The sequence below is a fragment of the Podarcis erhardii genome, assembly GCF_964252035.2.
Source record: "Podarcis erhardii genome assembly, chromosome: 10".
NCBI classification, from domain to species: Eukaryota; Metazoa; Chordata; class Lepidosauria; order Squamata; family Lacertidae; genus Podarcis; species Podarcis erhardii.
Window position 1 is genome coordinate 6669507 of NC_138500.1, and position 27839 is coordinate 6697345.

General features: G+C 46.9%; 1 protein-coding gene across 1 annotated transcript in view; it reads right to left on the minus strand.

Moving 5' to 3' along the window:
- Positions 1 to 27839, minus strand: part of LOC309351654 (uncharacterized protein) — a 246190-nt gene that overhangs the window by 115888 nt on the left and 102463 nt on the right. The window contains exons 30-49 of the mRNA XM_081879440.1: positions 26360 to 26386; positions 25519 to 25572; positions 23483 to 23554; positions 21980 to 22039; positions 20588 to 20623; positions 19241 to 19285; positions 17557 to 17592; positions 17420 to 17464; positions 15898 to 15933; positions 14609 to 14644; positions 12382 to 12414; positions 11341 to 11412; positions 10513 to 10572; positions 8529 to 8564; positions 7597 to 7677; positions 5288 to 5332; positions 4355 to 4426; positions 1011 to 1046; positions 837 to 872; positions 332 to 373 (exon numbers count right to left, since the gene is read on the minus strand). Of these exons, the coding sequence (XP_081735566.1) occupies positions 332 to 373; positions 837 to 872; positions 1011 to 1046; positions 4355 to 4426; positions 5288 to 5332; positions 7597 to 7677; positions 8529 to 8564; positions 10513 to 10572; positions 11341 to 11412; positions 12382 to 12414; positions 14609 to 14644; positions 15898 to 15933; positions 17420 to 17464; positions 17557 to 17592; positions 19241 to 19285; positions 20588 to 20623; positions 21980 to 22039; positions 23483 to 23554; positions 25519 to 25572; positions 26360 to 26386 (960 nt within the window). The remainder of the gene's footprint in view (positions 1 to 331; positions 374 to 836; positions 873 to 1010; positions 1047 to 4354; positions 4427 to 5287; positions 5333 to 7596; positions 7678 to 8528; positions 8565 to 10512; positions 10573 to 11340; positions 11413 to 12381; positions 12415 to 14608; positions 14645 to 15897; positions 15934 to 17419; positions 17465 to 17556; positions 17593 to 19240; positions 19286 to 20587; positions 20624 to 21979; positions 22040 to 23482; positions 23555 to 25518; positions 25573 to 26359; positions 26387 to 27839) is intronic.

Genomic DNA, 27839 nt, shown 5'->3' on the forward strand with positions numbered 1-27839 from the left:
GCGGGAAGGGCGAAGAGGGAAGCCATGCCTGATGGGCTTCATTTCACAGAAATCTGGCATCTGCCTCTACAGATTCCGGTGGAATGAAGGGCATCCAAGCCACGGACTGGCATTCTCTGTGGCGAGTTGTTCCATCCATGAAGCACTGCGGTCAGCTGGAGATCCACCTTTGGACCAGGGCCAAGGTTCCCCACTCTAGGTGGAGAACAGCAGCTAAGACCATACCCCCAGGAGATGCACAAAGGGTTTCTACAGGAGCCAATGAACTCATCAAAGTCATGCAAGACATTCAGTCATATCACTAATATTTCAGTAGGGGAAGAAGTGGTACCTTCTCTCCTTTGACGGCAATTCTGCTTTCCAGAGGAAGAACCTACAATTGTCAAAGGAACATTGATAAGGACGTGGGGAGGAGAGAAAGTCTCTTTCAGAAATGAGAAGCACCACTTGTAGTTGCTTAGCCATGTTCTCCAAGCACTTCCTCCTCCCGTACGGGCCAGTCTTGACAGACTCTGGGGTTGGTGCGCCCATCTCACTCTATAGGCCGGGGGCCAGCGCTGTCCGGAGACACTTCCGGGTCACGTGGCCAGCGTGACAAAGCTGCATCTGGCGAGCCAGCGCAGCACACGGAATGCCGTTTACCTTCCCGCTGGTAAGCGGCCCCTATTTATCTACTTGCACCCGGGGGTGCTTTCGAACTGCTAGGTTGACAGGCGCTGGGACCGAGCAGTGGGAGCGCACCCCGCCGTGGGGATTCGAACCGCCAACCTTTCGATCGGCAAGCCCTAGGCGCTGAGGCTTTTACCCACAGCGCCACCCACGTGAGCGTTACTCACGGTCTTTCCAGGAGTTCCAGGAGGCCCAGGCGGTCCCTGCAGAAACACAAGACGTACATATGCTGACATGGAAACCACCACCACCCAAGATATGAATGCAGAAGGCTAGCCCACTTGAAAAGCTGCCTTTGATGGCTCTCATGCAAGGCTAACAAGGAGAATTTGCAAACCTACGGATTCGCCCCTGTCTCCTTTCTCTCCGCCGGCTCCCTAGGAGGAGGAGGAGAAAAGCAGAATGAAAGAGGAGTCAGAGGTGCTGAGCTGAGATACTTTACCACCTCCTTTAGAGTTGCATATGAATAATAATATAATAATAATATAATTTATTATTTATACCCCGCCCATCTGGCTGGGCTTCCCCAGCCACTCTGGGCAGCATTCAACAAAATATTAAAATACAGTGGTACCTCGGGTTACAGACACTTCAGGTTACAGACTCCGCTAACCCAGAAATAGTACCTCGGGTTAAGAACTTTGCTTCAGGTTGAGAACCGAAATCATGCTCCGGCAGCAGGAGGCCCCATTAACTAAACTGGTACCTCAGGTTAAGAACAGTTTCAGGTTAAGAACGGACCTCCAGAATGAATTAAGTTCTTAACCCGAGGTACCACTGTACAGTAATGCATGAAACATTAAACGCTTCCCTGAACAGGGCTGCCTTCAGATGTCTTCTAAAAGACTGGTAGTTGTTGTTCTCTTTGATATCTGGTGGGTGGGCGTTCCACAGGGCGGGCGCCACTACCGAGAAGGCCCTCTGCCTGGTTCCCTGCAACTTGGCTTCTCGCAGTGAGGGAACCGCCAGAAGGCCCTCGGCGCTGGACCTCAGTGTCCGGGTAGAATGGAATGCTCACAATCTCCCTTGGTGTGGCAGCAGGCGTTCACAAATCCACAACTCTGCTTGCCATGGATGAGTGCCTTGTGTGGCTTTAAAAGCGGGTCAGGCAAATTAATGGAGAATTAGACTACTGGCAGCTACTTAGTCATAATGGCTAATGCTTTGTCTCCACAGTAAAAGGTACCAGTTGAATACCAGTGGGTAGAGCGTTCTTGCAATCATATTCTGCTTGTGGGCTTCTCACTGGCATCTGGGAATGGGGTCCTGTCATAGCTGTCAACTTACAGATTTGAAAATAAGGGACCAGCAGCCTCGAAAATAAGGGATCAGCAGCCAAAATAAGGGATTTCCCAAGCACAGGTATGTTCAACTTCTGAGCCCCTCTGAGCCAAAGGCAGAAAGCCCAGCCAGCAGCCAAACGAAGCCTCAAGCAGTGGTTCCCACAGCGCAGCAACCCAGCAAAGGGGATGCAGCAAGGGAAACCACCGTCACCTCTCTGCTGGGAAGCGCTGAGCAAAGGCGAGTCCCCAGGCAACGCGGCTGATTTGATCGGCCCAAGTCATGCAAGCTCCACCCCCTCAGTCGTTCTTAGACTCCTTATTGGGTGAACAACGCAGCCAAGCTACACAGCTGGAGCCTCCCTCCTCCCTGGCCGGCAGGGAGGGAGGGAGAGGAGCTGCTTCCTTTGAAACCCGGGAAATTTAAGGGACATCATCAATAAGGGACAGCAGCAGGACACAGCGCTGGGATAAGGGAGTTTCCCGACAAATAAGGGATGGTTGACATGGATCCGGGACTAGATGGGCCACTGGCCTGATCCAGCAGAACTCATCTTACATTTTTAATTATCAACATTTCATTGTAATTGTCAACAGACTCTCCATTCAACATTCTCTGTAACTGGGGCAACACAGTGCAATATATTCTGGACCCAAGTTTCAGCATGGCCACTTCACAGAGCTACACCTTCATGCAAGCATGGGGTACTGTCATGGGCCTGGAGTCAGCTTCGCCTGCAGAACAGCAGCCTGAAGGGGGAGAAAGCGGAGTGACTCCACTTGCAGCTGATCAGCCTTCAAGGACACAGAGGAGGAGGAGGCACGGATGGGAACCAGCTGGCTGCAACTTTCTGAAGCAGAGTTTCCAGCAGCAGTCAGACGCTGGAAACAGTGCTTGTAGTTCCTGGCCCTACGATACGATCATCTTTATTGTCGTTGTCCCATACAGAACTGTTAAGTTGTGGGTGAAGATATCAGACGACACAGCAATTCTTCAAACAGCTCTTGTTTATTCACAGGCCAGAACAGAACTGAACTGAAGGGTTCAGCCAGTCTGCTTATATAGAGCTCCACTACAACGCAACAGTAACCACTTTCTGTAACTATCCAGTCACTGAATGTCACTTTCAATCCCTTATTTGCATATGTGGACCTGCTGGCCCAGGGTGAAAACTTCAGTACATAACAAGAACAATGAAATTGAAAAAACTACATCAGACATTCAAAAACCAACAAGCCTGCTATTTGAGCTATCCCAACCTGGTTAGCCCCCTAAAACTCTGATACCTCATTTTTAAATACAATATTCTCCCATAGAGACTCCTTACACTGCGTTTAAAACCAAAATCACATTTGGGTAGAAACTGTTTCTCAGGCGGCTAGTCCTGGTCTTTATAACCCTGGACCTTCTTCCAGAAGGCAGAAGCTAAAAGAGATCATTTCTGGGGTGCGCACTATCCTGCGCTATCTCTGCAGCTTTCTTATGGCACCTGGAAGCGTAGATTTGATCCAAGGTGGGAAGAGGGCACCCAATTATTCTCTCCGCAGTCCTTACAACCCTGGACAGCATTGTTGTTTCCCTGACCGTGCAGCTCCCAAACCACACACACAGACCATAAGTTAATACACTCTCAACAGTACAATGGTAAAATGCCATCAACAGGTCCTTTGAGAAGTTGTTTTTCTGGAGGATTCTCAGAAAATATAACCTCTGCTGTGCTCTCTTTATCAGGTCTTTGCTGTTTTCTCCCCAGGTTAGGTCATCTCTCAACTCCATTCCCAGAATGAGCTTCCTGCTCATCTTGGCCCCATGACCCCTGACCCCTGGACCTTCTGACCCACATGGATTGTTCTTTGCCCAACCCTATGACTGGACCTGACTTCGGATGCTGAGTTTAGCTGTAGGCAAGTACATCTCAAAGGCTCCTCTGGTCGGCTGGCCTCCTGCCCCACTGAGCTCTGCACGCTGTTGCTCAGCAACAAGACTACGGCAAGAGGCCTATTCAGCCCAAGGGCCACATGCCAGGGGTGAGCGGGGCCAGAGGCAAAAGTGGGCGGAGCAATGGGGGCCACTCTTAGCTTTGCACAGAAAGCCATGCCAGAGATTTCTAAACATACACACACACATTTCTCCCTCCTCCATACAGGAAAACAAAGGACATGACATCAGTTTTAAGGACACGTTCTAGGCGGGCAAAAGCACTTGAGGGAAGTGTGAGCACGTGCAGGGCCTTGGGGGAATCCTAAAAGCCAGATAAATGCACTCCTGCATTATGTGATTTGTAGATCTTTCTTCTTCGAGGCAAGCTGTAGTGCTGAAAATATTAATATTCTGGCAACTTGCTGTCAAAAGTGCCAGAATTATTCCAACCCCCACTGCACAATCCTCTTGGTATCCAACTTACATCCTTGCCCGTTTCTCCCGCCTCTCCTTTCATCCCTCGCTCTCCGGGACGTCCTGGCAGACCCAAAGGACCCTGCAGAAGAATTGAGGGGACATGAGCAACTTGGGCTCGATTCTCACTGAGTTTGCTCTGCCTGTGGGGCTGAGTTGTGGACAAGGGTCTTACTGACAGCACTGAGTGCTCCTGGGTAGACAAATCTGTGGGATGTGAAACACAAGAGCAGTCAAGTACAACATTCCTAGAGTGAAAATGTTTACACATGGGGAGGAATGTTTGTCCAGCCAGCAGATAAACTTCCTGTTTCCTTCTGGGCTGGGACAGACTTCCTCTGCATGTGACTAGAGGTGGGCGTGGCTTCACCTGTGCAGGTAACAAAAGCATAGGACTGGCCGCCATTTCTCTATGACTACTTTTGTCAAAGAAGCAACATCTGCTTAGCCAAAGATGCTCTCTTCCAGCCAAGAGAGGACAAAGGGACTGTCTCCTTATGAGATAGTTTCCAGGTTTATGTTACTTTTCTAAGCTAAGTCTGCCTTCTGGGATCCGATTGTGAACAGAATGATGTGTGAGTAAACTCTTTTTATACATTTATAGAAGACTGTGTCGTGTCTTATATTTTATGAGGGAATAAGGGGGAAATACCAGAACAGTTATTATAGAGGCTTTAGCGAGCCTGAGCAAACGCATCTGCTGTGAGTTTTAAAAGGGGAATGTTACTCTGCTAAATTGTGAACTTGTTTACACAAGTTGGAAAGGCTATAATCAAACAATATATCCTCTCCTGCATCCCTGAACATTCCCACAAAATCCCCATACATCAAAATACGACCTGTAGGTAAATAAAAACCTAGTGTGTCAGGGAAAGAGGATTCACTGGGTAGCTATGGAGAGCTTGAGGTCTCAGCAGCATGCAAGTCGAGAGAGATTCCTTACCCGAAATCCTCTCTCTCCAGTCTCACCAGGAGGGCCTGCTTCCCCCTAGAAGGACAGAAGGACCGATGCTCAATGCAATACCCCCTTAGTACCTTCAGAGCTGTAATGTCAGGAAGCCCCAGTGCTATTTTTCTAGAAAAAGATGTGCTGAAAATCAACATGAGCACCTGCCTTGTTCTCTTATAATGGAAACGGTACACATCTGAGAGGGGCTACTGAGTTCTGTTTGGGAAAATGCCCTAGTGTGCCCTATTAAGACATCTTACACAGACATTATGACAGAGTATGACCATGTCCTGAAAACTGAGCAAAATTGTTGATGCAACTACATATGTTAGTTTAAGTCAGGGTTTGGCAAACCAAGGTCCATGGGCCAGATCAGGCCCAATTGCCTTCAGGATCTGGCACACGGACTGTCCGTGGGTCGGCGTGGGGCTTCTGTTTGTTCAGGCTGCACCGTTTCCTCCCCTGCGCCATTCCAACCCCCTCCCATCCCTCACACACACAGCGGTGGCGCCTCTTCCCTTCCTCCCTCCTCCTGGCTTCTCCTCGCCCTGCCTAGAGGAGGAAGGGGGCTGGGCTTGTTAGAATTCCTGCTCCATGATTGCAGTCATGGGATTTTTGTTTATCACATGACGGTGTATGTTTTGACTCTACAGAGTGGGAAGTGACGAAGACAGGATGTTTGTGTTACTGTGTTCTGTGAAGTGGGACTATGGTCCTTTGTTCTTTCTCTCTTTGCTGTCTGATGCTAGAGAGAGAGGGAGCCATGTTGCAGTGCTCCGTGTGTGTTTATATGTAAATAAAGTAGATTAGCCAAAATGCTAAGTTGCTGAGGTCTGTCATGCAAGGTGCGCAAACTCTGCGGATCCCTAAGTGTGCCGGTGTCAGTTGGCATCGGTCGCTGTGATGTTTGGGTTGAAGAAAGTTTTTGAAACTCCCGAACGAAAGACCAGGAGGGAGGGAACATGCCAGTCGGGCATGTGTCTCTGCCAGGGTCCTACTCGAGCGTACGCTGAACTCCTGAGCTGGCTGAGCATCATTTTAAGCAGCCCCTCTCTGGAGCCAGCCCTTTTGCACCGCTCACCTTCCCTCTGCCGCCACCGCCCGGGTGCTCTTGTGGACCAGAGAGTGGAGTGGATGAGCTCGCTCTGCTACTCATGAGAAGCAGCAGCGGTGGTGGTGGTGGCAGCCCCTGGGAGGTAAGCGCAGCGGCTGGGGCTGAGCTGGGCTGGGGCTGGGGGGGGGAGAAGGACTACTTGCCCCCTCGCCTCTTCTTCCAGTTCCCCTGCCCCCGCTGGTGCAGCTTCTCCAACCCGCCACAAGGTCTGAGGGACAGTGGACCGGCCCACGGCTAAAAAATGTTGCCGACCCCTGGTTTAAGTACTCAGTGGGTTTGTATTGCAATGGATTAGAAGGAAGCCTAGATTTCTCAAGCTGTTACCTGGACCCCAGGCATCCGCTCTTCCCTGACTCTCCCTGGTATGAATTCAAAGCATCCGCTTTTGCAGAGTTTCACAATTAGTGTCAACAAGTTGAAATGTTCATCCCTATGTTCCTTTGTCACTTAATATGCTGCGGTTACAACCTGCAGTTCCAGATTTTCGTACCCGTTTACCCTGAGCAAAAAGTCATTGAGATACGGGACTACGTTTGCATGTAATTGATCTCACTATCAGGAGCAGGGATGGGAGGCTGAGAGACTACAATTCCCAGCAGCCTAGGGCCAATGGTCAAGAATGATGGGAGTCGTACCGACGAAAGAAGAATGGCGGATGAAATTGATGGACTATGCAGAATTAGATAAATTAGCAGGAAGGGTTCGAAACCTGCGGGACCAGAGATTCTTAGAAGACTGGAGTAAATATGTGAACTATTTGAAAAGTAATGGTAATGAACAGATTACGCTAGTAGGACTGCAAGAAGTTTTGAAAGGAGGGTTATTTGAAATATTGCAAGAAAGACTATGAGGAAAATTATTAGATAATGATAATTAAGAGTAATAGGGAAATTAAGAAATGCAGAATAAGTGAGAAAGAACGAAAAATCATCAGAGGTGTTGATGGAAGTCTAAAACATTGTATAAGATAAGAAGTTATGTTATATGACTGTTGGAAATGATATGTTAAAAAAACCAATAAAAATATTTTTTTAAAAAAAACAATGATTGGAGTTGTAATCCAGCAATTTATGGAGGGCACTGTGCTGGCTAGCCCTGAACTAAATAACCACATACTTCCTCGCCTAGTCATTGGTTCAGAAATCGCAAAATTCAGCTCCCCAGATTTGTACTTTTAGTTTCTACTTACATCTTTACCTCTTAGGCCGGGCTCCCCAGGTCTTCCGGACAGTCCTTGCTCACCTTTCTCACCTTTGGGACCAGTTTCCCCCTGAAGTAAACAACAGCCAAGATGTTGGTCTAGTTTGCCCCTCTCTCTCCCTCCTCCCCTGGCAACAGCAACCTTATTCTGACTTGCAGAATGTGTGTGTCAGTTGTTATCTGGAGTATAGTGCACAAAGAAGAGAAGCTTTGCCTTTTCATCCCTCTTCAGGGTCCTGAAAAAACCCTACCTCTTAAGCTCCAGAGGGAAAAAAAAGCTCCATTGGCACCAATGGGAGCTTTTTCCAGGTCTAAAGGTAAAGGGACCCCTGACCATTAGGCCCAGTCATGGCCAACTCTGGGGTTGCGGCGCTCATCTCGCTTTATTGGCCGAGGGAGCCGGCGTTCAGCTTCCGGATCATGTGGCCAGCATGACTAAGCCGCTTCTGGCGAACCAGAGCAGTGCACGGAAACGCCATTTAGCTTCCCGCCGGAGCAGTACCTATTTATCTACTTGCACTTTGACATGCTTTCGAACTGCTAGGTTGGTAGGATTTTCCAGGTCTAGTGGTGATTTTTTTTTTTCCTCCCCTGCCCATACATTGGGGTCCGGATGAAAGCCAGGCTGTCTCACACCTCCTTAAGGATAGGGAATAAACCCATCCAGTTCAAATTTTAAAATGAACCATGCTGACAATCCATTTAAACCACACACATTGCACTTAAAGGCATTTGCTACATAACGACCACTGTAGTTTGTAGCTTAGTCCATGTGCTATGAAGATTAAAAGAAATACCTGTTTAGTTTCAGGTTTGTTGCTGGAGTTGGTGACATACCGTACGTGAAATTCTCTGAATAACCTGGCTAAAAAGTATTGTTAAAAGCATTCTGTGCCTTGCACTGGTCAGCTGCATTCTCACCTTTTGCCCTGGCTTCCCGGACAAGCCAACGTTTCCCTGTTAAATTTATTGAAAAGGTTAGTCAGGAATATACCACATGCACTGGCAAAACATGAATTGCGGGGAAGACACTAACAACCAAAATGAATGAATGCCTGAAGTGACCGAGATCCTAGTAGGGTTGGCCCATCCATTAGGCAAGCTGAGGCAACCACCTCAGGTGGCAAAAATGAATGCCCCTGGAGAAACAAGAGGTAGCTGTGGCGGTTCTGGCAAGATCTTGCTAAAGGTAAAGGTCAAGGGACCCCTGACCATTAGGTCCAGTTGCGGACGACTCTGGGGTTGTGGCACTCATCTCGCTTTATTGGCCGAGGGAGCTGGCATACAGCTTCCGGGTCATGTGGCCAGCATGACTAAGCCGCTTCTGGCAAACCAGAGCAGCGCATGGAAATGCCATTTACCTTCCCGCTGGAGCGGTACCTATTTATCTACTTGCACTTTGATGTGCTCTTGAACTGCTAGGTTGGCAGGAGCAGGGACCGAGCAACGGGAGCTCACCCCGTCACAGGGATTCGAACTGCCAACCTTCTGATCGGCAAGACCTAGGCTCTGTGGTTTAACGCACAGCGCCACTCGTGTCCCTTCAAGCCCTTCAAAATCTCGTGAGGTCTCGTGGAACTCTTGCGAGATCTCGCCAGAATGTGGAAGCCACCGCCACAGTAAGAGAGGCTTTGCCAAGGTTGGCACTGTCCTGTTTCCACCCCTGGGTGCCAGGGAATACGGCTAGAATGTTGTTCCTCTAAATATCTAGCCTGCCAAACTCCCAGGAGTTGCAAAGACCGCAGACTGAGGTCAGTACTGAGATGTATGGGACATTGGTTTGACTCAGTGTAAGGTATCCTCCTCTAACTTAAGGGTACAGCTGTATTTCAGTGGCAGAACATCTGATTTGCATGCATCTCCCTGTCTCGAACTCTAGACAGCTGCTACTTGTCAGAGCTGGACGAACCAACGTTCTGACTTTACGTATAAGCCAGCTTCCTATGCTGTTATTCAAATGCTGATTCATTTCAAAACATGGCAATCCAGAAAGCAAGGTTGTTTACATAAACATTATCAAATTAAAAAACCCCATAAATCAAACTATCAATTAAAATATGTATATGCACAAGGCAGTGTTTGCTCCATGAAGCCAGCATAGGAAAACCCACAAACTTAGCTTTCAAATTACCATATTTTTTGCTCCATAAGACGCACTTTTCCCCTTCTAAAAAGTGGAGCGAATTCAGGCGGGAGGCTCTGCTCAGCGCTCCCTTTAAAGAGCCGTGTGGAGTGTGTGTGCGGCTCTTGCTGGCTTTTCCCCGAGGAGGGAGAAGGGCAGCCCCTCAGTCCCTTCTCCCACCTCGCGGAAAAGTCCCCAAGAGCCGCACACACGCTAGGTTCTTTAAAGCAGAGCCTCCCGCCTGCATTTGCATCTGGGAAGCATACAGGCTCTGCTCAGCGCTCCCTTTAAAGAGCCGCGTGGAGCGGGTGTGCAGCTTTTGGGGGCTCTTCCGCGAGGTGGGAGAAGGGACTGACGGGCTGCCCTCTGTCCCTTCTTCCCACACCTCCCGGAAAAGGCAGGAAGAGCCGCTGCCAGGCTCTGCTCAGCGCCCCCTTGTAAGGGCTCCCTTTCGTCCCTCATCCCACTTTGCTGGGAAGCCAGCAGAACAAGAGGCGCTGTGCAGCTATCGCTCTCGCTCTGCTGGCTTCAATGAGAGCTGCGCAACTTGCTCTGCTGGCTTCTCGGTGAAGCGGGAGGAGGGACGGCAGGGTTTAAAGCAAGAAAAGCGAGAGCCGCTTAAATGCTCTGCACAGAATTCCCCCCCGCCCTTGCTTTCCCCCTCTAAATACTAGGTGCGTCTTATGGTCAGGTGCGTCTTATGGAGTGAAAAATACAGGTATGTTGACACTTTCCTCTCTCTCCGCCCTTGATGGACACTCGCTACCCAATTTCCCAACTCACCCTTTCTCCTGGCTCGCCCTTCAGCCCCAACTGTCCTGGAATGCCAAATCCCGGGCTTCCCTGCAGAGATCAAGGCAAAAATTCAGCCCACTTTGAACCCTTTTCACCGTATCCTGAAATACTCTTGCTTTTTCTGTTTCCTAAAATGCAACGGGGGTAACCGGTTTGAAAGAAAAGGGAGCTCAGAGCATTATTTGGGGACCAAACCAGATGTGGCCAGGACAGGGGTTCTGCAGCTTTAATTTCTGCATATGGACACCCGTGATGATGGTAGACCTTTGAGACTCAAGGTGCTGCCGCTGACTTTCAAAGCATTAAATGCCTCCGGACCAAGTGATTTGAAGGACGGCCTGCGATCATATAAACCAGCCTAGGCTTTTAGATCAGCCTCTGAGGCCCTCCTCACACACCAACCGACAAGTTCCATCATGCTGGTGGGCAATCAAAACAGGGCTTTTTTAGTGGTGGCTCCAGGTCTTTGAAATTACTTCCTAAAAAGAAGCACATGTAGCCCTTTGAAAAGCAAACTTCAGGACCATTTTAGTTTCAACTGGCGTTTTGAGAAAGGCATTGGGAGTTGGGTTTTCAAACCGTTTCAAACGTCTGACCTTTCTTTTCTTTTATCTTTGCAATGCAATTGGATTGCTTTTACTTGCATTTTTAAAGTATTTTTTTGTTTTTGTTTTAAATCTCTTTTGTAAGCTGCCTTTTCCCCGAAAAGTGGTGCATCTATACATAAAATCTCCTAGAGAACTTGCATTGTGAGAGAAATGACAATTGCAGAAAAACAAAAGGCTAGCACTTTAAATAAATAATAAATACACTGACCTTCTCCCCCTTTTCTCCTTGGTCCCCTGGGTCTCCTTTTGGACCTGGGGGGCCAATTGGCCCCAAATCCCCCTATATAAAGCGATGAGAAAGAGAGAGAGAGAGAGAGAACTGCATTGCAGGGGGTTGGACTAGATGACCCCGGGGTCCCTTCTAACTCTACGAGTCTATGCTTTTCTGGCCTCTGTTAGGCACGTTCAGCATAGCATCAGCCCTCATGCAATTAGGAGCAACTCTCCCCCCAGAAAAATCAGAAAGCTGGGATAGGTACATGCCCTCAACATCCCTTGCAGCACGCAAGGGAATCTACAGTTCCTTGACAAGTGCAGTGATGTTGCAGAGCATCTCCTGGAGATTAAAGATTTGCAAGCCACCCATCTGGATGTGATACTTCTCTCTGAATGGTGTGTCATCAGCCTTAGGTGTGAGGAGGACAGCCAAGAAGATCTCATCCGAAAAAGCTCTTTTAATCATAGAATCATAGACGCATAGAATCATAGAGTTGGAAGAGACCACAAGGGCCATCGAGTCCAACCCCCTGCCAAGCAGGAAACACCATCAGAGCACTCCTGACATATGGTTGTCAAGCCTCTGCTTCAAGACCTCCAAAGAAGGAGACTCCACCACACTCCTTGGCAGCAAATTCCACTGTCAAACAGCTCTTACTGTCAGGAAGTTCTTCCTAATGTTTAGGTGGAATCTTCTTTCTTGTAGTTTGGAACCATTGCTCCGTGTCCGCTTCTCTGGAGCAGCAGAAAACAACCTTTCTCCCTCCTCTATGTGACATCCTTTTATATATTTGAATATGGCTATCATATCACCCCTTAACCTCCTCTTCTCCAGGCTAAACATGCCCAGCTCCCTTAGCCGTTCCTCATAAGGCATCGTTTCCAGGCCTTTGACCAAAATGGCACAGAAGGCAAACACCCGCCAATGCTCTTTAATCCACAGCTTCCCTGCAAAAACGTTCCTGGAAAAATGGTCCTCCTCCCCAAAAATGGACAGCCTCCCACATATCTTGCACGCCCCTGCCCCACTTACCCTGGCACCTTTCTTGCCTGAAGGTCCCACCACCTGTGGAGTAAGAGAGCACCGGTGAGTCTCTCTACCCAATCTTAGCCTCGCTTGCTTGGCAACGGTGACTTCTGCCCCATGTTATTCTGTGCTCCAGGGACTGCTGCTCCTCCAGGAAAAGGCCAGGAATATCATGACCCCCCCACCCCAATGGCAGGCATGGAAAATCTCGCGCTCCTAATGGCATGTATGAAGAAGAGCCATGGCTCAGTAGCAGAGAATCTGTTTTGCATGCGGAAGGGCCTGGGTTCATAGCTGTCAACGTTTCCCTTTTTAAAAGGGAAATTCCCTTATTCTGAATAGGATTCCTCGCAAGAAAAGGGAAAAGTTGACAGCTATACCTGGGTTCAGTCCTCAGGATCTTCAGGATAGGGCTGGGAACACCCCCTGTCTAAAACCCCTGAGAGCCTCTGTCAGTCAATCATATTCTTCTCTTACTCATAGCTAAGTATGATTGTCTTCCATGAACACGGTTTTAACAGTGAGTCTGTAAGGGACTGTGGAGGCCAGTTCTGGATCCACACATCCTTCCACAGTAGGGGTATAGGTTCTCAGGCAAGAGGTGATCATGGTGAGGATTTGCCAGAAAAGAATCAAGAGGTCTTAGCGGACCACAAGCTGAACATGAGTCAACAGTGTGATGCAGCAGCAAAAAAACCTCTATTCTAGGCCATTTCAACTGAAGTATAGTGTCTCAATCAAGGGAAGTCATAGTACCACTGTCGTCGTCTTCTTCTTCTTCTTCTTCTTCTTCTTCTTCTTCTTCTTCTTCTTCTTCTTCTTCTTCTTTGGTGATCACTTGGAGCCGAGGAAGATTGTCTTCCATAAATACGGTTTTAACAATGAGTCCATAAGTGACTGTGGAGGCCAATTCTGGATCCATACGTCCTTCCACAGTGGGGACAATGGTTTCCGGGCAGGAGTTGATCACGGTGTGGATTTGCCAAGCATGCCTTCCTCTTAGCACGTTTCTCCCTGGCGTTCTGAGTTTGAGTGTCTTCAAAGCGGTTGGTAAAGGCTGTTTTCCAACTGGAGAGCTCGCAGACCAGTGTTTCCCAGTTGTCGGTGTTTATACTACATTTTTTTTTTAGATTTGCTTTAAACCTCTTTTGTTGACCACCAGCATTACACTTTCCATTTTTAAGTTCGGAATAGAGCAGTTGCTTTGGAAGATGATCATCAGGCATCCGCTCAACATGACCAGTCCAACGAAGTTGATGTTGAAGAATCATTGCTTCAACACTGGTGATCTTTGCTTCTTCCAGTACACTGGCATTAGTTCACCTGTCTTCCCAAGTGATGTGTAGAATTTTTCGGAGACACCGTTGATGGAATCTTTTGAGGAGTTGGAGATGGCGTTTATAAGTGGTCCAGTCAGTGTAGACAATATGGAGCTGGAGAAACCCAGGGTTTGACCTAATATTGAAGGAATGGGATTCTGTGCAGTCAGTTTAAAACTGACTCAACCCCCCCTCCATTTTCTTCTTTCTCCAAGAGAGCACTCTAAAATGCATAAAACTTGAGCTGTTGAGCAAATGCATAACAAGGACACAGCTGTATAAACAAACTCTCTCCTTTATCAGTCACGGCAAGGGATGACCTTGGCTGTACCAGTAGAACAGAGAAGACACGTCTGTGCCTTATCTTATGTCCTGACCACAAAAGACGCACAGACCTAAGTCCGGGAACAATGCCAGAGCGTGTTCTCGGAGATGATGACCTCTTCCCCCAAGATAAGAGTAGGAAGAGGAAGATCCTTTTATGGTCAGAAGTACAGGAAGAAATACCCTTTTATGGTTAAGAATACCAGAGCAAGAAGATATGTGATGTCAACCTGCGTACATAGGCTGACGTGGTTGGATTCCTGGGGAAGGAGGGAGAGGGTGCCTGGAGGATATATATACTGCATGAAACTTCTCATTTCTTTGGACTTGCTGTGGACTGACCACGCAAGTGCCTTCTGCTATCCGGAGAACTCAAGAGCAGAATAAACTCTTTCTTGGAATCAACCTCAGTGTCATTTGACTTCCTTCCTCCTGTCCCGGAGCAACGCAGACCCAATCGGTTAACTCCAATAAGGCTACAATATGAGACAGCTTCTGATGATATTGTCACATGCCACTCCAACTGAACTATTGTGATTTGGGCTGGAGAAACCTTCCTAATCACCGCAAAAATTTAAAAATGCACTTACACCCATAGCTGGAGCACCCGGAAATCCTTGGATGCCCTGTTAAAGAAGGGGGAAAGTCAGGGTTAGCAGGAAAGTGCATGTTAACAGTGCAATTCTAGGCCACGCGTATTGGGGTGAAAGCCTGTCTGAATTGAGGAGGGAGCCCTATAAGGGAGAACACTACCTTCTGCCATTTCAGAGTTGGGGAAAACTTTTGACTCCACAGGCCAGGATTGTTTTCATGGGCCAAATCTGACAAGTCATAACAGCCCACCTGCCAATCACATGGCATCATTATGATGGCCCATGATTGACAGGGGGTTGTCCTACCCACTTTCTCAAGCTCTCTTGCACAGGGTTCCAAAGCACCTGAAAACCAGCAAACAAGTGGGCACTTAAAATAATCAAGCAGTAGTGATATGAAATTGAGGTTTCAAGTTTCAAACAAACTCAAAAACAGGGCAGAAACTCAAAATTTCTTATCACTACTGCTTGATTCTCTTAAATAGGGCTATGTTTAAAACTTGTCATTGAGGTTTTCATACCTTCTTTGTAAACTCGAGGAAGCGTTTTCAGCCCTGCTCTTGAGTTTGTTTGGTATCACTTAAAATCATTTAAGGTTTATAATTTCTTTATTTTGTTCTGAGGAAACTGATTAGTTCAGTGAAACGAGTTTTGTAGCCGGCATCTCGTAAAGACTCTGTTTATTTCTAGGTTTATTTTTTGAATTTTTGTTATTCAATGCAATTCTATAGTCGATTACTTCTCGTTTCAGGGATTTTCATGCTAATTTTTTTGTTCTGTGAATTTTTTTGAGATGGGGAAAATACCATATTTTTTGCTCTATAAGACTCACTTTTTCCCTCCTAAAAAGTAAGGGGAAATGTGTGTGCGTCTTATGGAGTGAAAGCAGGCTGCGCAGCTATCCCAGAAGCCAGAACAGCAAGAGGGATTGCTGCTTTCACTGCGCAGCGATCCCTCTTGCTGTTCTGGCTTCTGAGATTCAGAATATTTTTTTTTCTTGTTTTCCTCCTCCAAAAACTAGCTGCGTCTTGTGGTCTGGTGCGTCTTATAGAGCGAAAAATACGGTAGCTTCATGGGCCAAATTGGGCCCCCCGGTAAACCATGATTGGCCTGCAGTCCGAAGGTTCCCCAACCCATGTGCCCACAGCCTGAAATGCTATGGCCTACATCCACAATGAACACCCCAGGTGAGCATCAAACCTCAGTTCTGGCCACCCAATGACTCCGCACCCCAATTTCCTCTCGCCCCTGTGATCCAATGGTCTCTCCACGCTGTTTTCACTTACTTGGTCTCCTTTGGGCCCAACGGGACCTGGAAGACCCTAAAAAATAATAATAAGAGAAATTGAAAATGTGTGTGTGTTGGTAGAATTGGTTTATTGTGTAATTTAAATATGTGTTTCTCTATATTTTTTTCCACTTGTAAACTTTGCTGTTGTTGGAGAAGAGGGTTCCCCCATAGTGGGGTGGGCCAAAGAGTTGAGAGTCAGGATGAGACTAGGAGCAGAAGCTGACAAGTCAAGCTAAGGCGGGACCTGGTGTTCCAGGGGCGGGGCCTGTGAAATCTCATCACTCGTGGGAGGAGCCTGGCAGGTCTGGGGGCGGAGTCTTTAACTGGGGTTGACTGCTTTTCAGAGGCTGGAGCTGGATAGCTCAGTTGGTTAGAGAATGGTGTTGATAATGCCAAGGTTGCAGGTTTGATCCTCGTATGGCACAATTGCATATTCCTGCATTGCAGGGGGGATGGACTAGATCAGTGTTTCTCAACCTGTGGATCCCCAGATGTCGTTGGACTACAACTCCCATCTTTCCTAGCCAACAGGACCAGTGGTCAGGGATGATGGGAGTTGTAGTCCAACATCATCTGGGGACCCACAGGTTGAGAATTGCTGGACTAGATGATCCTCAGGGTCCCTTCCAAATCTACAATTTTATGATCTGGGTTGGCCTGTTAAGATATGTACTGTTTATGTACTGTATATATCATTCCCATTCTTAATCTGATTGCGGAAAATTCGAAGCATCTGGCAACAGAAAAGTAATTAAATGCATACAGTGGTGCCTCGCAAAATGAAATTAATTCGTTCTGCGAGTTGTTTCGTCTTGCGATTTTTTCCGTCTTGCGGAGCGCGGATTCCCTGGGTATTAACGGTTGTAAGAAAAAGGAAACAAACTTGCAAGACGTTTTTGTCCTGCGAAGCAAGCCCATAGGGAAAATCGTCTTGCGAAGCAACTAAAAAAACGAAAAACCCTTTCGTCTTGCGCATTTTTCATCTTACGAGGCATTCGTCTTGCGAGGTACCACTGTATTTAAAATGCAACCAGTCAAATCAAATGGCGGAAGATGGTGATGATGATTGCAGCCCATAATACTGCTGCATAATAACAGATGGCATCCAAATGACTTGTTATTAAAAATAAAGCGATCCTCATTTGGTGCCTACAACACAGTGAAGCTTGCAGCCCGACATCTCTGAGGAAGACATTTTTTAAATGCAGCATCACTACTGAAAGGGTCCTGTTGCTGTCCAGCGCCCATCTCTCCTCTGAAGATGGACATAACTGTCTGATTACCTACAACGATGTGGTTTCTCTGATCAGACTAGCAAAAATAATGAAGGGTGCATTGAATGTTCTGCTTGTATACTTTATGAGCTGATGGCTTGTCCTTGTCTGGAAAAAAGGAGGGTTCTTAATTTAGATCATGTTATCTGAACTCTCCTGACAGTCATAGAAAACTCAGAAATGGGTTGGGGAAGATCATCAAAATATCAGGCAATTGGCAACTTCAGATGAAGAGAGGCTTACCGCAATTCCTTGAAGACCCTTCACCCCTGCCTCTCCACGCTCGCCCTGCAACAGACAGATCACAGATTCTCATTCTATGCTACAAAAACACATACTGTACTTTTCCATCTATAAGATGAAAGTAATAGACACCTTACCTTTTCTCCTTTGACCCCATCTTGGCCTTTTTTGCCCTAGATTGAAAAAGAAGATAGCACAAAACACCATTGTCCATAGCAAAGACCATGCAAGAGGTTAGCTTGCAAACATCCCACACTACACACTTTGCAGGAAAAGGGACTGTGGGATTTTTTCCTCCCCGAGAGGGGCAGGTGTGGGCCGTGCACTCGGAACTCAGGTCTGAGCAACGGTCAGGACTCTCATTTTTGTGCTGGACAAGAACAGTTCTTAGGCCTCACTGTTCTTTAATACAGATAGGTAGCCACATAGAAGATGGAGGGAGCTTGTTTTCTGCTGCTCCAGGGAGGAGGTTCCAGACCAAAGGATTCAAACAAAAAGAAAGAAGAGTCCAACTAAACATTACCCGGGGGGGGGGGGGATTCTGACAGGATGGCGGCTAACAGATTGAGGTTGAACCCTGACAAGACAGAAGTACTGTGGGGGACAGGTGGTGGGCAGGTGTGGAGGACTCCCTGGTCCTGAATGGAGCAACTGTGCCCCTGAAGGACCAGGTGTGCAGCCTGGGAGTCATTCTGGACTTACAGCTGTCCATCGAGGCGCAGGTCAAGTCTGTGTCCAGGGAAGCTGTCTGCCAGCTCCATCCGGTGCACAGGATGAGACCCTCCGGCCCGCAGACTGCCTCGCCAGAGTGGTGCATGCTCTGATTATCGCCCGCTTGGACTACTGCAATGCGCACTACGTGGGGCTACCTTTGAAGGTGACCCAGAAACTACAACTAATCCAGAATGCGGCAGCTAGACTGGTGACTGGGAGCGGCCGCCGAGATCACATAGCACCAGTCTTGAATGACCTCCATTGGCTCCCAGTATGTTTTTGAGCACAATTCAGAGTGTTGCTGCTGACCTTTAGAGCCCTAAACGGCCTTGGTCCTGTATACCTGAAGAAGCGTCTCCATGCCCATCGTTCAGCCCGGACACTGAGGTCCAGCTCCGAGGGCCTTCTGGCAGTTCCCTCCCTCCGAGAAGCCAAGTTACAGGGAACCAGGCAGAGGGCCTTCTCGGTGGTGGCACCCGTCCTGTGGAATGCCCTCCCACCAGATGTCAAAGAGAAAAACAAATACCAGACTTTTAGAAGACATCTGAAGGCAGCCCTGTTTAGGGAAGCTTTAAATGTTTGATGCATTACTGTATTGTAATATTGTGTTGGAAACCGCCCAGAGTGGCTGGGGGAACCCAGGCAGATGGGCGGGGTATAAATAATAATAAATTATTATTATTATTATTATTATTATTATTATTATTATTAGACAGTAGAACCCACTCCCTTGGAAGGTGGCGGACTCTCCTTCATTAGAGGTTTTCAACCAGAGGTTAGATGGCCACTTGCTTGGAATTCTTTAGCTGTGATTCCTGCACAGCAGGGGTTGGACTAGATGACCCCTGGGGTCCCTTCCATCTAAATATTCTAGCCAAGCCTTATCCCTGAAATATGAGGGGGGGTTTTGGGGGGGAGTTATTGTATGGAAGAGCAATCAGTTCTGGGGTCTACCATCACCAGTGGTGCAGCCCAGACACAACCCAGAATGTTGTAATCCAAAATATCTGAAACACACCAAGCTGGTAAAGGCTGCCTTGCCTTCAGCCTGTTGTTCGCTTTTTCCGTTCCAAAACACCAGCCACATTGTTACCCAGGCATTCCTACCCTCAAGCCTGTTGGTCCTTCTGCGCCTGGCATGCCTTGTTCACCCTAAGGGGAGAAAAATGAAGATATTATCTCCAGCAACTCATTTCTCATTGCAGAGGTCTGAACTAAATAGGGTAATATGAGGTGGATTCGCACCCCTCCCCCTAGTTATTTGGAATAAAATAAAATAAAAATATTTGAAATTATTTCTTAAAGCACTCAGCCCTCCTCATATGCCCCAGAGAAGGAAAGAGAGAAGGTGAGAATTAATTGGGAATATATGATTACAGAAATGTACATAGTACATACGTAGTGTGGAGAACGTTAATAGACTTTAAGTTAAATCAGATCAAAAGGCAATTCACAGAAAACCTGATTGCTGTTTGTTCCAATTCAGCACTAGAGATGGGGAAGGGGGAAATGGGGGGGGGGGCAAGTGGAGCTGTGGATTAACCTTTAAATCGACTCACATAGTGTCCATACATAAGAATGGATGCTTTTGAATTCTGGTGCTGGAGGAGACTCTTGAGAGTCCCATGGACTGCAAGAAGATCAAACCTCTCCATTCTGAAGGAAATCAGCCCTGAGTGCTCACTGAAAGGACAGATCCTGAAGCTGAGGCTCCAATACTTTGGCCACCTCATGAGAAGAGAAGACTCCCTGGAAAAGACCCTGATGTTGGGAAAGATGGAGGGCACAAGGAGAAGGCACACTGCTCTGGTCCAGGGGGTCACGAAGAGTCGGACACGACTAAACGGCTAAACGACAACAACCTCTGTCTCTGGTTTCCATGTTGGAATACATAGATGGTCTAGAAATTGTTGGCGTAGATCATGAACAACAGTGTCCATACAACACAGTTCAAGAAAATAAAATATTAAAATCAACAACTGCAGACTAAAAGCTCTTCACTCAGGCAGAAAAATACCCTCTCCCCAACCCACTGCCCAAACACAAGACTTCTGGGAAAGACTCCTGCCTGGAACCCTGGAGAATTTCTGCCAGCCAGTGTAGTGCAATATTGAGCTGGATGGACCAGTGATCTGTCTCATTCTAAAGCAGCATCCTATGTTCAGGGCAAATCTAGCATCTTGAATTGAGCCCAGAAATGAATCGGCACCCAGGGCATCAATTTGACCACCTGGCCCCTGTTAGCAATCTGGCCACTGAATTCTGCCCCAGCTACAGTTTCTGAACTATCTTCAAGGACAGCACAATGTATAGGACATTGCAGCCATCTAACCCAGAGATCAGATTATAAGTGCAATTAACCAAGAGGCCCCCTTACAAAAAAATGAAGCTGCTACCGCTTCCTGATCTCAGCCACGTTCGGTCAGATTTGACAAAGCATCATTCAAAACCCACCTTCTGCCCTTGGGATCCGGGAAGGCCTGTCGCCCCCTGAAAAAGAAAAAGAGACAGGAGTGTGGGAGATTTAGCAGCCCAATCCAACAATTCTTGCTACTATGTAAGTTTAGGGGTGTACAACCATAGAGCTGTACTGCTGATAGGCAGAGACTCAGACCATAGAAATGTGATTGGCAGAGAGGGCTCTGTGTGATGTCGTTTCCCTTCCTCTTTTGATCAGGAAGAATCAATAAGTATTTCCTGTTCCTTCCCTCTCCCTCTCTCTTCCATTGACCAGTGATGGGGAAAGACGTGCCCTTAACTTGCTCCAGCTCGGACAAATGCCTGAGACTGCTTCTACTGTAAATATAAGCATTTTGCCTGCATAGTTTTCACTGCTACTGTAGCTGAGAACCAATGCAAGACTATGAGTAAGTAAATCCAATTTTAAACTTACTTTACAGTCTCCTTGTCTGATTCTTTGTTAAGTGGGATAAGAAAAGGGGGAGCCAGATTCCTTCGTAGCTGGGCCTGTTTAAAAGAAGGCTTTACAGCCTAATTTGATGTTTCAATTTGCTGCTAAGAATGGGAATTTAAACTCTGTTCAACTCACCATGGGAGGGGTAATTTTCTCCCATCACACAAAGAGTTCAGCTTAAGTGTTACAAAACAGACACTTTTCAGCATTTCCTGAGCTGCCTTGGACCTCTTCGTTTTGAATGAGAAATTTGTTCTGAAGGAATGGGTTTCTGTGCAGTCAGTTTGAAACGGGAGCCAAAATCCATTTTTCCTTCTCCAAGGGTGCTTTAGCTAAAAACCATTAACTTGAGCTCTTGAGCAAATGCATAACAAGAACATAGCTGTATAAACAAAGCTCTCTCCTTTATCAGTCCGTGACGCCTAATGAATGGCCTTGTCCATTCCAAAGTGGAGCAGGGATGGCACGTCTGGGTCTGATCTTACATCCTGACTACAAAGACGCACAGACCTTGTCAGGTCTGACAAGAGACCTGGGAACAATGCCAGGAGTATTCTTAGAGTTGGTGACCTCCTGCCCCAAGATAAGAATATAGGAACAGGAACAACCTTTTATGGTCAAAAGTACCGGAACAGGAATATCTGTTTATGGTCATGGATGTCAACTTACGTGTATAAGCTGACGTGGTTGGATTCCTGGGGAAGGGGGGAGAGGGTGCCTGGAGGATATATATACTGCATGAAATTTCTCATTTCTTTAGGCTTGCTGTGGACTGACCACGCAAGTACCTTCTGCGATCTGGAGAGCAGAATAAACTCTTTCTCTGAATCAACCTTGGTGTCATTTGACTTCCTTCCTCCCATCCGGGAGCAACGCAGACCCCACCAGTCAGTAAAGTCCAGTAAGGCTACAATTCCAGAGATGAAACCTACCTTGTCTCCTTCTGCTCCCTTTAAACCAGGAGTCCCTGAAAGGCCAAGTCCTACCTCGCCCTGAAAAAGAAGCAGGGAAGCACATTCAGAACACTGGAAGTGTGTGGCAGTTGACTTGGTTTGCACTGAGAGACGGATCTACCTAATTTGCACTTCCTGAAACAATATCTGATACTTCTGCAAACCTTGGGCTTCTCTCAAGCCTGCTGATCCATCCCTCTTGGGCTTGGGTGCTACTGTTTGGGCTGCACAAGCAACAGAACTCACTGCATGAACTGTTAAGTATAATTGTTTAATCCAATTGTGACGTATTATAGATTTTAGCAATAAAGATTCATTCATTCATAATTGTTTAATTGACAATGAAATGGAGAATGCCTGTACGTGTATTGCTAACAATGGGGATTTTCCATGGCAGCATACTAAGAGCTTCCTGAGGTCTAACTGAGTTAATGATTAACTGGGAACATTCTCTGCTCTAACATGTGAGTGTTTAACTTTAGATCACATGATTAAGGTAAAACAAAAAATTCCTTCCAGTAGCACCTTAAAGACCAACTAAGTTAGTTCTAGGTATGAGCTTTCGTGTGCATGCACACTTCTTCAGATGATTAAGGTATTCAGTTACAAATCACCATCTTGAAGGGAGTTTTGTTCTGTTTTGAAGGAAGTTCCATAAGTAAGGTTTTTAACAATACTTATGGGTCTGGACAGTGTTTTATTCCAAAAGGAATTTATGCACCCAGTAGCTTCACGCTATGCAATATTAACATCTGCAATAAGAACATCAGGAACAGAAGGGGAATAGAACAGAACACATCCTTCAGAAAGCAGTAAATCTTTGGGGAAGGGTCGTAGCTCAGTTGCAGAGTATCAGCTACGCATGCAGAAGGGCCCAAGCTTCAATCCTCAGCATTGCCAGGCAGGGCTGGGAGAGTGACCCCAGTCTAAAACCCTGGACAGCTGCTGCCAGTCAGTGTAGGCAGTATTGCGCTGAATGGACGAATGGCCTGGCTCAGTATAAGGCAACTTGCTATGCTCATAAGAACACAGGAATAGCCTGCTGGATCAGTCTGACGGCCAATGTAGTATAGCATCCTGTTCTCGCAGTAGCCAACCAGACGCCTTTGGAAAACCAGCAAGCAGGATTTGAACACAAGACCCCTCTCCCCTCCTGTGGCATTCAGAAGCGGAGCAGAGCCATCATGGCTCGTAGCCATCAACAGGCCTCTCCATGAATTTGTCAAATCCTCTTCTGAAACCATCCTTGCCTACTGAGGCATTGAGTTCCATAGTTTGCACTGTGTGAAGAAAGACTCTTTTATCTGTTCCAAATCTCCCAGCATCCAGCTCCATTGGATGTCCTGCGAATTCTAGTGTTACGACAGAGGGAGAAAAGGTGTTCCCATCAGTTTACACCTGTGTCCAACACAGGTAGATGGATCCCAGCAGATCTTCCCAGGAAGGTCTCTCCACAGCTTTTCACACTAATGAAAGCAGTACCTTTTCACCTTTTGGTCCAGAAGCTCCAGGAGTACCATCCAGTCCTATCGGGCCAGGTAAGCCAGCTTTCCCCTGTAAATTAAAAAAAACAACAATACAAAATAGATTAGGAAAGTATTATGTACTGAGTTGAATAGGATCCAAAAGGCAACAGTCTGATTGGTCTTAGAACAATAGGATTCAGAATGCAGCAGTCTGATTGGTACACAGGAGCCACCCAATCCAGCTCCAGGTGGAAGTGAATCCACAAGCTGATTGGTCGACAGGAGAATCACGGAATTTGCCGATCACGTGCGGACCATTGTGTAAATAATGTATATAAAGTAGACATTCTGGGGGAACTTTCATTCTTCCTCACCACTATGAGCTGAATTAAGAGCATGAATTCCACTCTCGACTCCGAGTATATTTCAGAAAGATGGAGAGGTTTCCACACCTGTTGTACCTGCGCACCAGGCCAAACTCAGAAGCAAACGGTTGTCTTTTTTCCCACCTTGCCAGTATTGATGGGCATTGCAGTCCAGCAATCTCAGGAGGGCACAAGGCTCTTCCCACCTGTGGCTTGGAGCCAGGTGAGCAAGAAAAAGGTGCCAGGTGGTTTGCTGTAGATTGGCAAGGCAGCAGAAACAACAAATCCTGCCCTCAGGTTAGGTTGCTAGAATACCAGATCTAGTTCAGCATCATATTTGGAACAACAGAATTGGAGAGGTGGAAGGGAGACTAGGGGTCATCTAGGGTCAAGTCCCTGCAAAGCAGGAACCAGGACCAGAGCTTGCTTTCTTTTCTTTTTTAAATAAAAAATTTTATTTGATTTTTTGTCGATATACCAAGAAGGAAGAAGAAGAAGAAGAAGAAGAAGAAGAAGATGAAGAAGAAATACAAATGAAAATGAACACAATATTATTTACAAAACAATAAAGCAAAAATTGGTCTTTGAACTGTAGACCTGACCTCCTGTCTATTCCTTACTTCACTTATATATTGCTTGTTGCCAATATACACTTTTATCCTAATTTGACTAATCCTTAATTTATCTTAAATCTGATGTCTTTCTTAAAACTACTACTGAAAAACTACTGTAATTGTTTTTCAAATATACTTTAAAGACCTCCCATTTTGAGACAAATTCCTATTTTGGTTTATTCTTTATTCTTTTCTGATAAACTATCTAGCTCCGCATATTCTGTCAATTTTTGAATCCATTCATGAATAGAGGGGATTTCATCACTCTTCCATTTTGCAGCAATAAGAACTCTTGCTGCAACCTTAGCATATAAAAAGATATCCTTCATTTTTTGTGGGATATCCAAATCAGTAATTCCCAGCAGATAGGCTTCTAGTTTTCTGTTAAAAGAGATCTTTAACGTTTCTTGTAATTCTGAGTGGGTGCTCTCCCAAAATACCTGGATTTTATTACATAGCCACCACATGTGATAGAGAGTACCCGATTTGTCTCCGCATCTCCAACAATTACTTGGGACCCCTTTGTACATCTTTGAGAGTTTCCGAGGTTTTAAGTACCATCGGTGGTGCATTTTTAGAAAATTCTCTCTTAAAGCATAACAATTTGTGAATTTCCAATTATTTTCCCATAAATTTTCCCATTGGGACCAGAGCTTTCACACAACACAAAAGCCACATCTGGGAAGCTAACAATACAACACGTTTAATGCTTGTTTCCATGTTGTTAGAATCTGGGGGGAGGGTGTTTGCAGCTCCCTCAACCTGGAAAATTGCAGGTGACGAAATTTGGGGCATAGGGTTCTTTCTTGCTGTTTTCAGGGGGCGGGGCAGAAGCAAACGTGTACAGAAAGGGAGGAGCATTGTTGTTGTTTGTGCCACACCAGGACCACTGGTGCGAATGAAATTTAGCACAACCTGCTGGTATAGCGGTAGAAAAACCTGGTTCCAACACATGACTGGTACTGCAAGGTGAAAGAAACATCAGAAAACGGGGCAGAAGCGCTGGCATTATCATCTAGAAAACAATCGCAAAATTCCCATCGTCTGAACATACCCTGAAAGGTCATACTCACCAACTCTCCGACTTCTCCTTTCTCTCCCTTGACGCCGCTCTTCCCTCGAGGTCCCTGTGGGGAACAAAGAACCATTTTGTTGCCTCAGTCGCACGGCAGGTCTCTCTCGGGGTCTGAGCTGAGGATTGCTTCAGGGTGTCACAGCGCTGATATTTAGAATCGTGACTTAAGAAGGAAAGAAGAACCTGGGTGCCAGGTCGGACTGAGGGAGACCCGTCTGGTCCAGCAATCCTGTTCTCAAAGGGGTCAACCAAATATCCCAGTGGGAAGAGCACTGTTGCACTCAGGTCCTGCTCGTGGGTTTCCCATTTGAGCCAGTGTGGTGTAGTGGTTAAGAGCAGTGGACTCATAATCTGGTGAACTGGGTTCGCTTCCCTGCTCCTCCACATGCAGCTGCTGGGTGACCATGGACTAGTCACACTTCTCTGAAGTCTCTCAGCCCCACTCACCTCACAGAGTGTTTGTTGTGGGGGAGGAAGGGAAAGGAGAATGTTAGCCGCTTTGAGACTCCTTCGGGTAGTGATAAAGCGGGATATCAAATCCAAACTCTTCTTCTTCTGGTTGGCCACGGTGAGAACAGGATGCTGGACCTCCAAGTGGCGCAGCAATAAAACAGCTGGCACATTTGCAAAGCTAAGCAGAGTCCGGTATGGTTTCAAACTGGATGGGAGACCGTGTGCTGAGATTCTTGTATTGCAGGGGATTAGACTCAATGACTCCCAGAGTCCTTTGTGACTATGATTATTTGATGGGTCCCTTTGGGTTGCTCCACCAGCCAGGCTCTACTGACGTTCTCATGACAGCATAGCTTGAACTGGTGGTGAAACAACCTTGCACTTACCCTGACCCCAGGGTCTCCTGGCTCACCCTGGAACAGAGAGAAAGGAGGGGGTTGTATTATTTATTATTATTTATATACCGTCCTATACCCAGGGGTCTCAGAGCGGTTCACAGAATAAAATCAAGATAAAAAACAGCAAAATACCTAATAAAATAAAAACAACCACCCAATAACCGCCCACAGCCACCACCAAAAATACATTTGAAAAGTGCATACGGTGTAAACCGGATCAGATCAGCCAAAGGCCTGGTTAAAAAAGAACGTTTTTGCCTGGTGCCTAAAGGTGTATAATGACGGTGCCAGGCAAACTTCCCTGGGGAGAGCATTCCACAGACGGGGAGCCACTGCAGAGAAGGCCCTGTTCTCAGGCTGCCAACCTTCAAACCTCTCAAGGAGGAGGCACACGAAGGAGGCCTCAGAAGATGATCTCAGGGTCCATGTAGGTTCATACAGAAAGACGGGGTCATGGAGGTATTGCGGTCCAGAGCCATTTTGTTGCTGTTGAGTCGTTTAGTCATGTTCAACTCTTCGTGACCCCCTGAACCAGAGCACGCCAGGCACTCCTGTCTTCCACTGCCTCCCGCAGTTTGGTCAGACTCATGCTGGTAGCTTTGAGAACACTATCCAACCATCTCGTCCTCCGTCGTCCCCTTCTCCTTGTGCCCTCCATCTTTCCCAACATCAGGGTCTTTTCCAGGGAGTCTTCTCTTCTCATGAGGTGGCCAAAGTATTGGAGCCTCAGCTTCAGGATCTGTCCTTCTAGTGAGCACTCACGCCTGATTTCCTTCAGAATGGAGAGGTTTGATCTTCTTGCAGTCCATGGGACTCTCAAGAGTCTCCTCCAGCACCATAATTCAAAAGCATCAATTCTTCGGCGATCAGCCTTCTTTATGGTCCAGCTCTCACTTTCATACATCACTACTAGGAAAACCATAACTTTAACTATACGGACCTTTGTTGGCAAGGTGCCATTTATAGGATGCTAAAGGTGTTTAAATCATTCTGGCCCCTTAATGCTTCTTCCACCCTTATAAGACTTTCAAGTTCTCTGCTCTTCAAAGCTTCCAGGAGCATAATTGTGCCCCGATGCTAAGCCAGATGAGACCTCCTAAGAGGAGTAGGAGAACCCCATTCCTGCCTTCATTTTTACTACACATAGAAGAACCCTCCTTGTACCTTATGTGGAATTGTGTGTTGTTTTTTTACTGTAACCATCAGCCCTTAGGTTCCCCCTTAACCGGTTCTTTACCAGTGTTGTGGTCAGGTCACACTCCTGAGTACGTTTCCGAGCACAATTTAAAGTGTTGGTCCTGACCTTTAAAGCCCTAAACGGCCTCGGCCCAGTATATCTGAAGGAGCGTCTCCACCCCCATCAATCTACCTGGACACTGAGGTCCAGCGCCGAGGGCCTTCTGGCGGTTCCCTCACTGCAAGAAGCCAAGTTGCAGGGAACCAGGCAGAGGGCCTTCTCGGTAGTGGC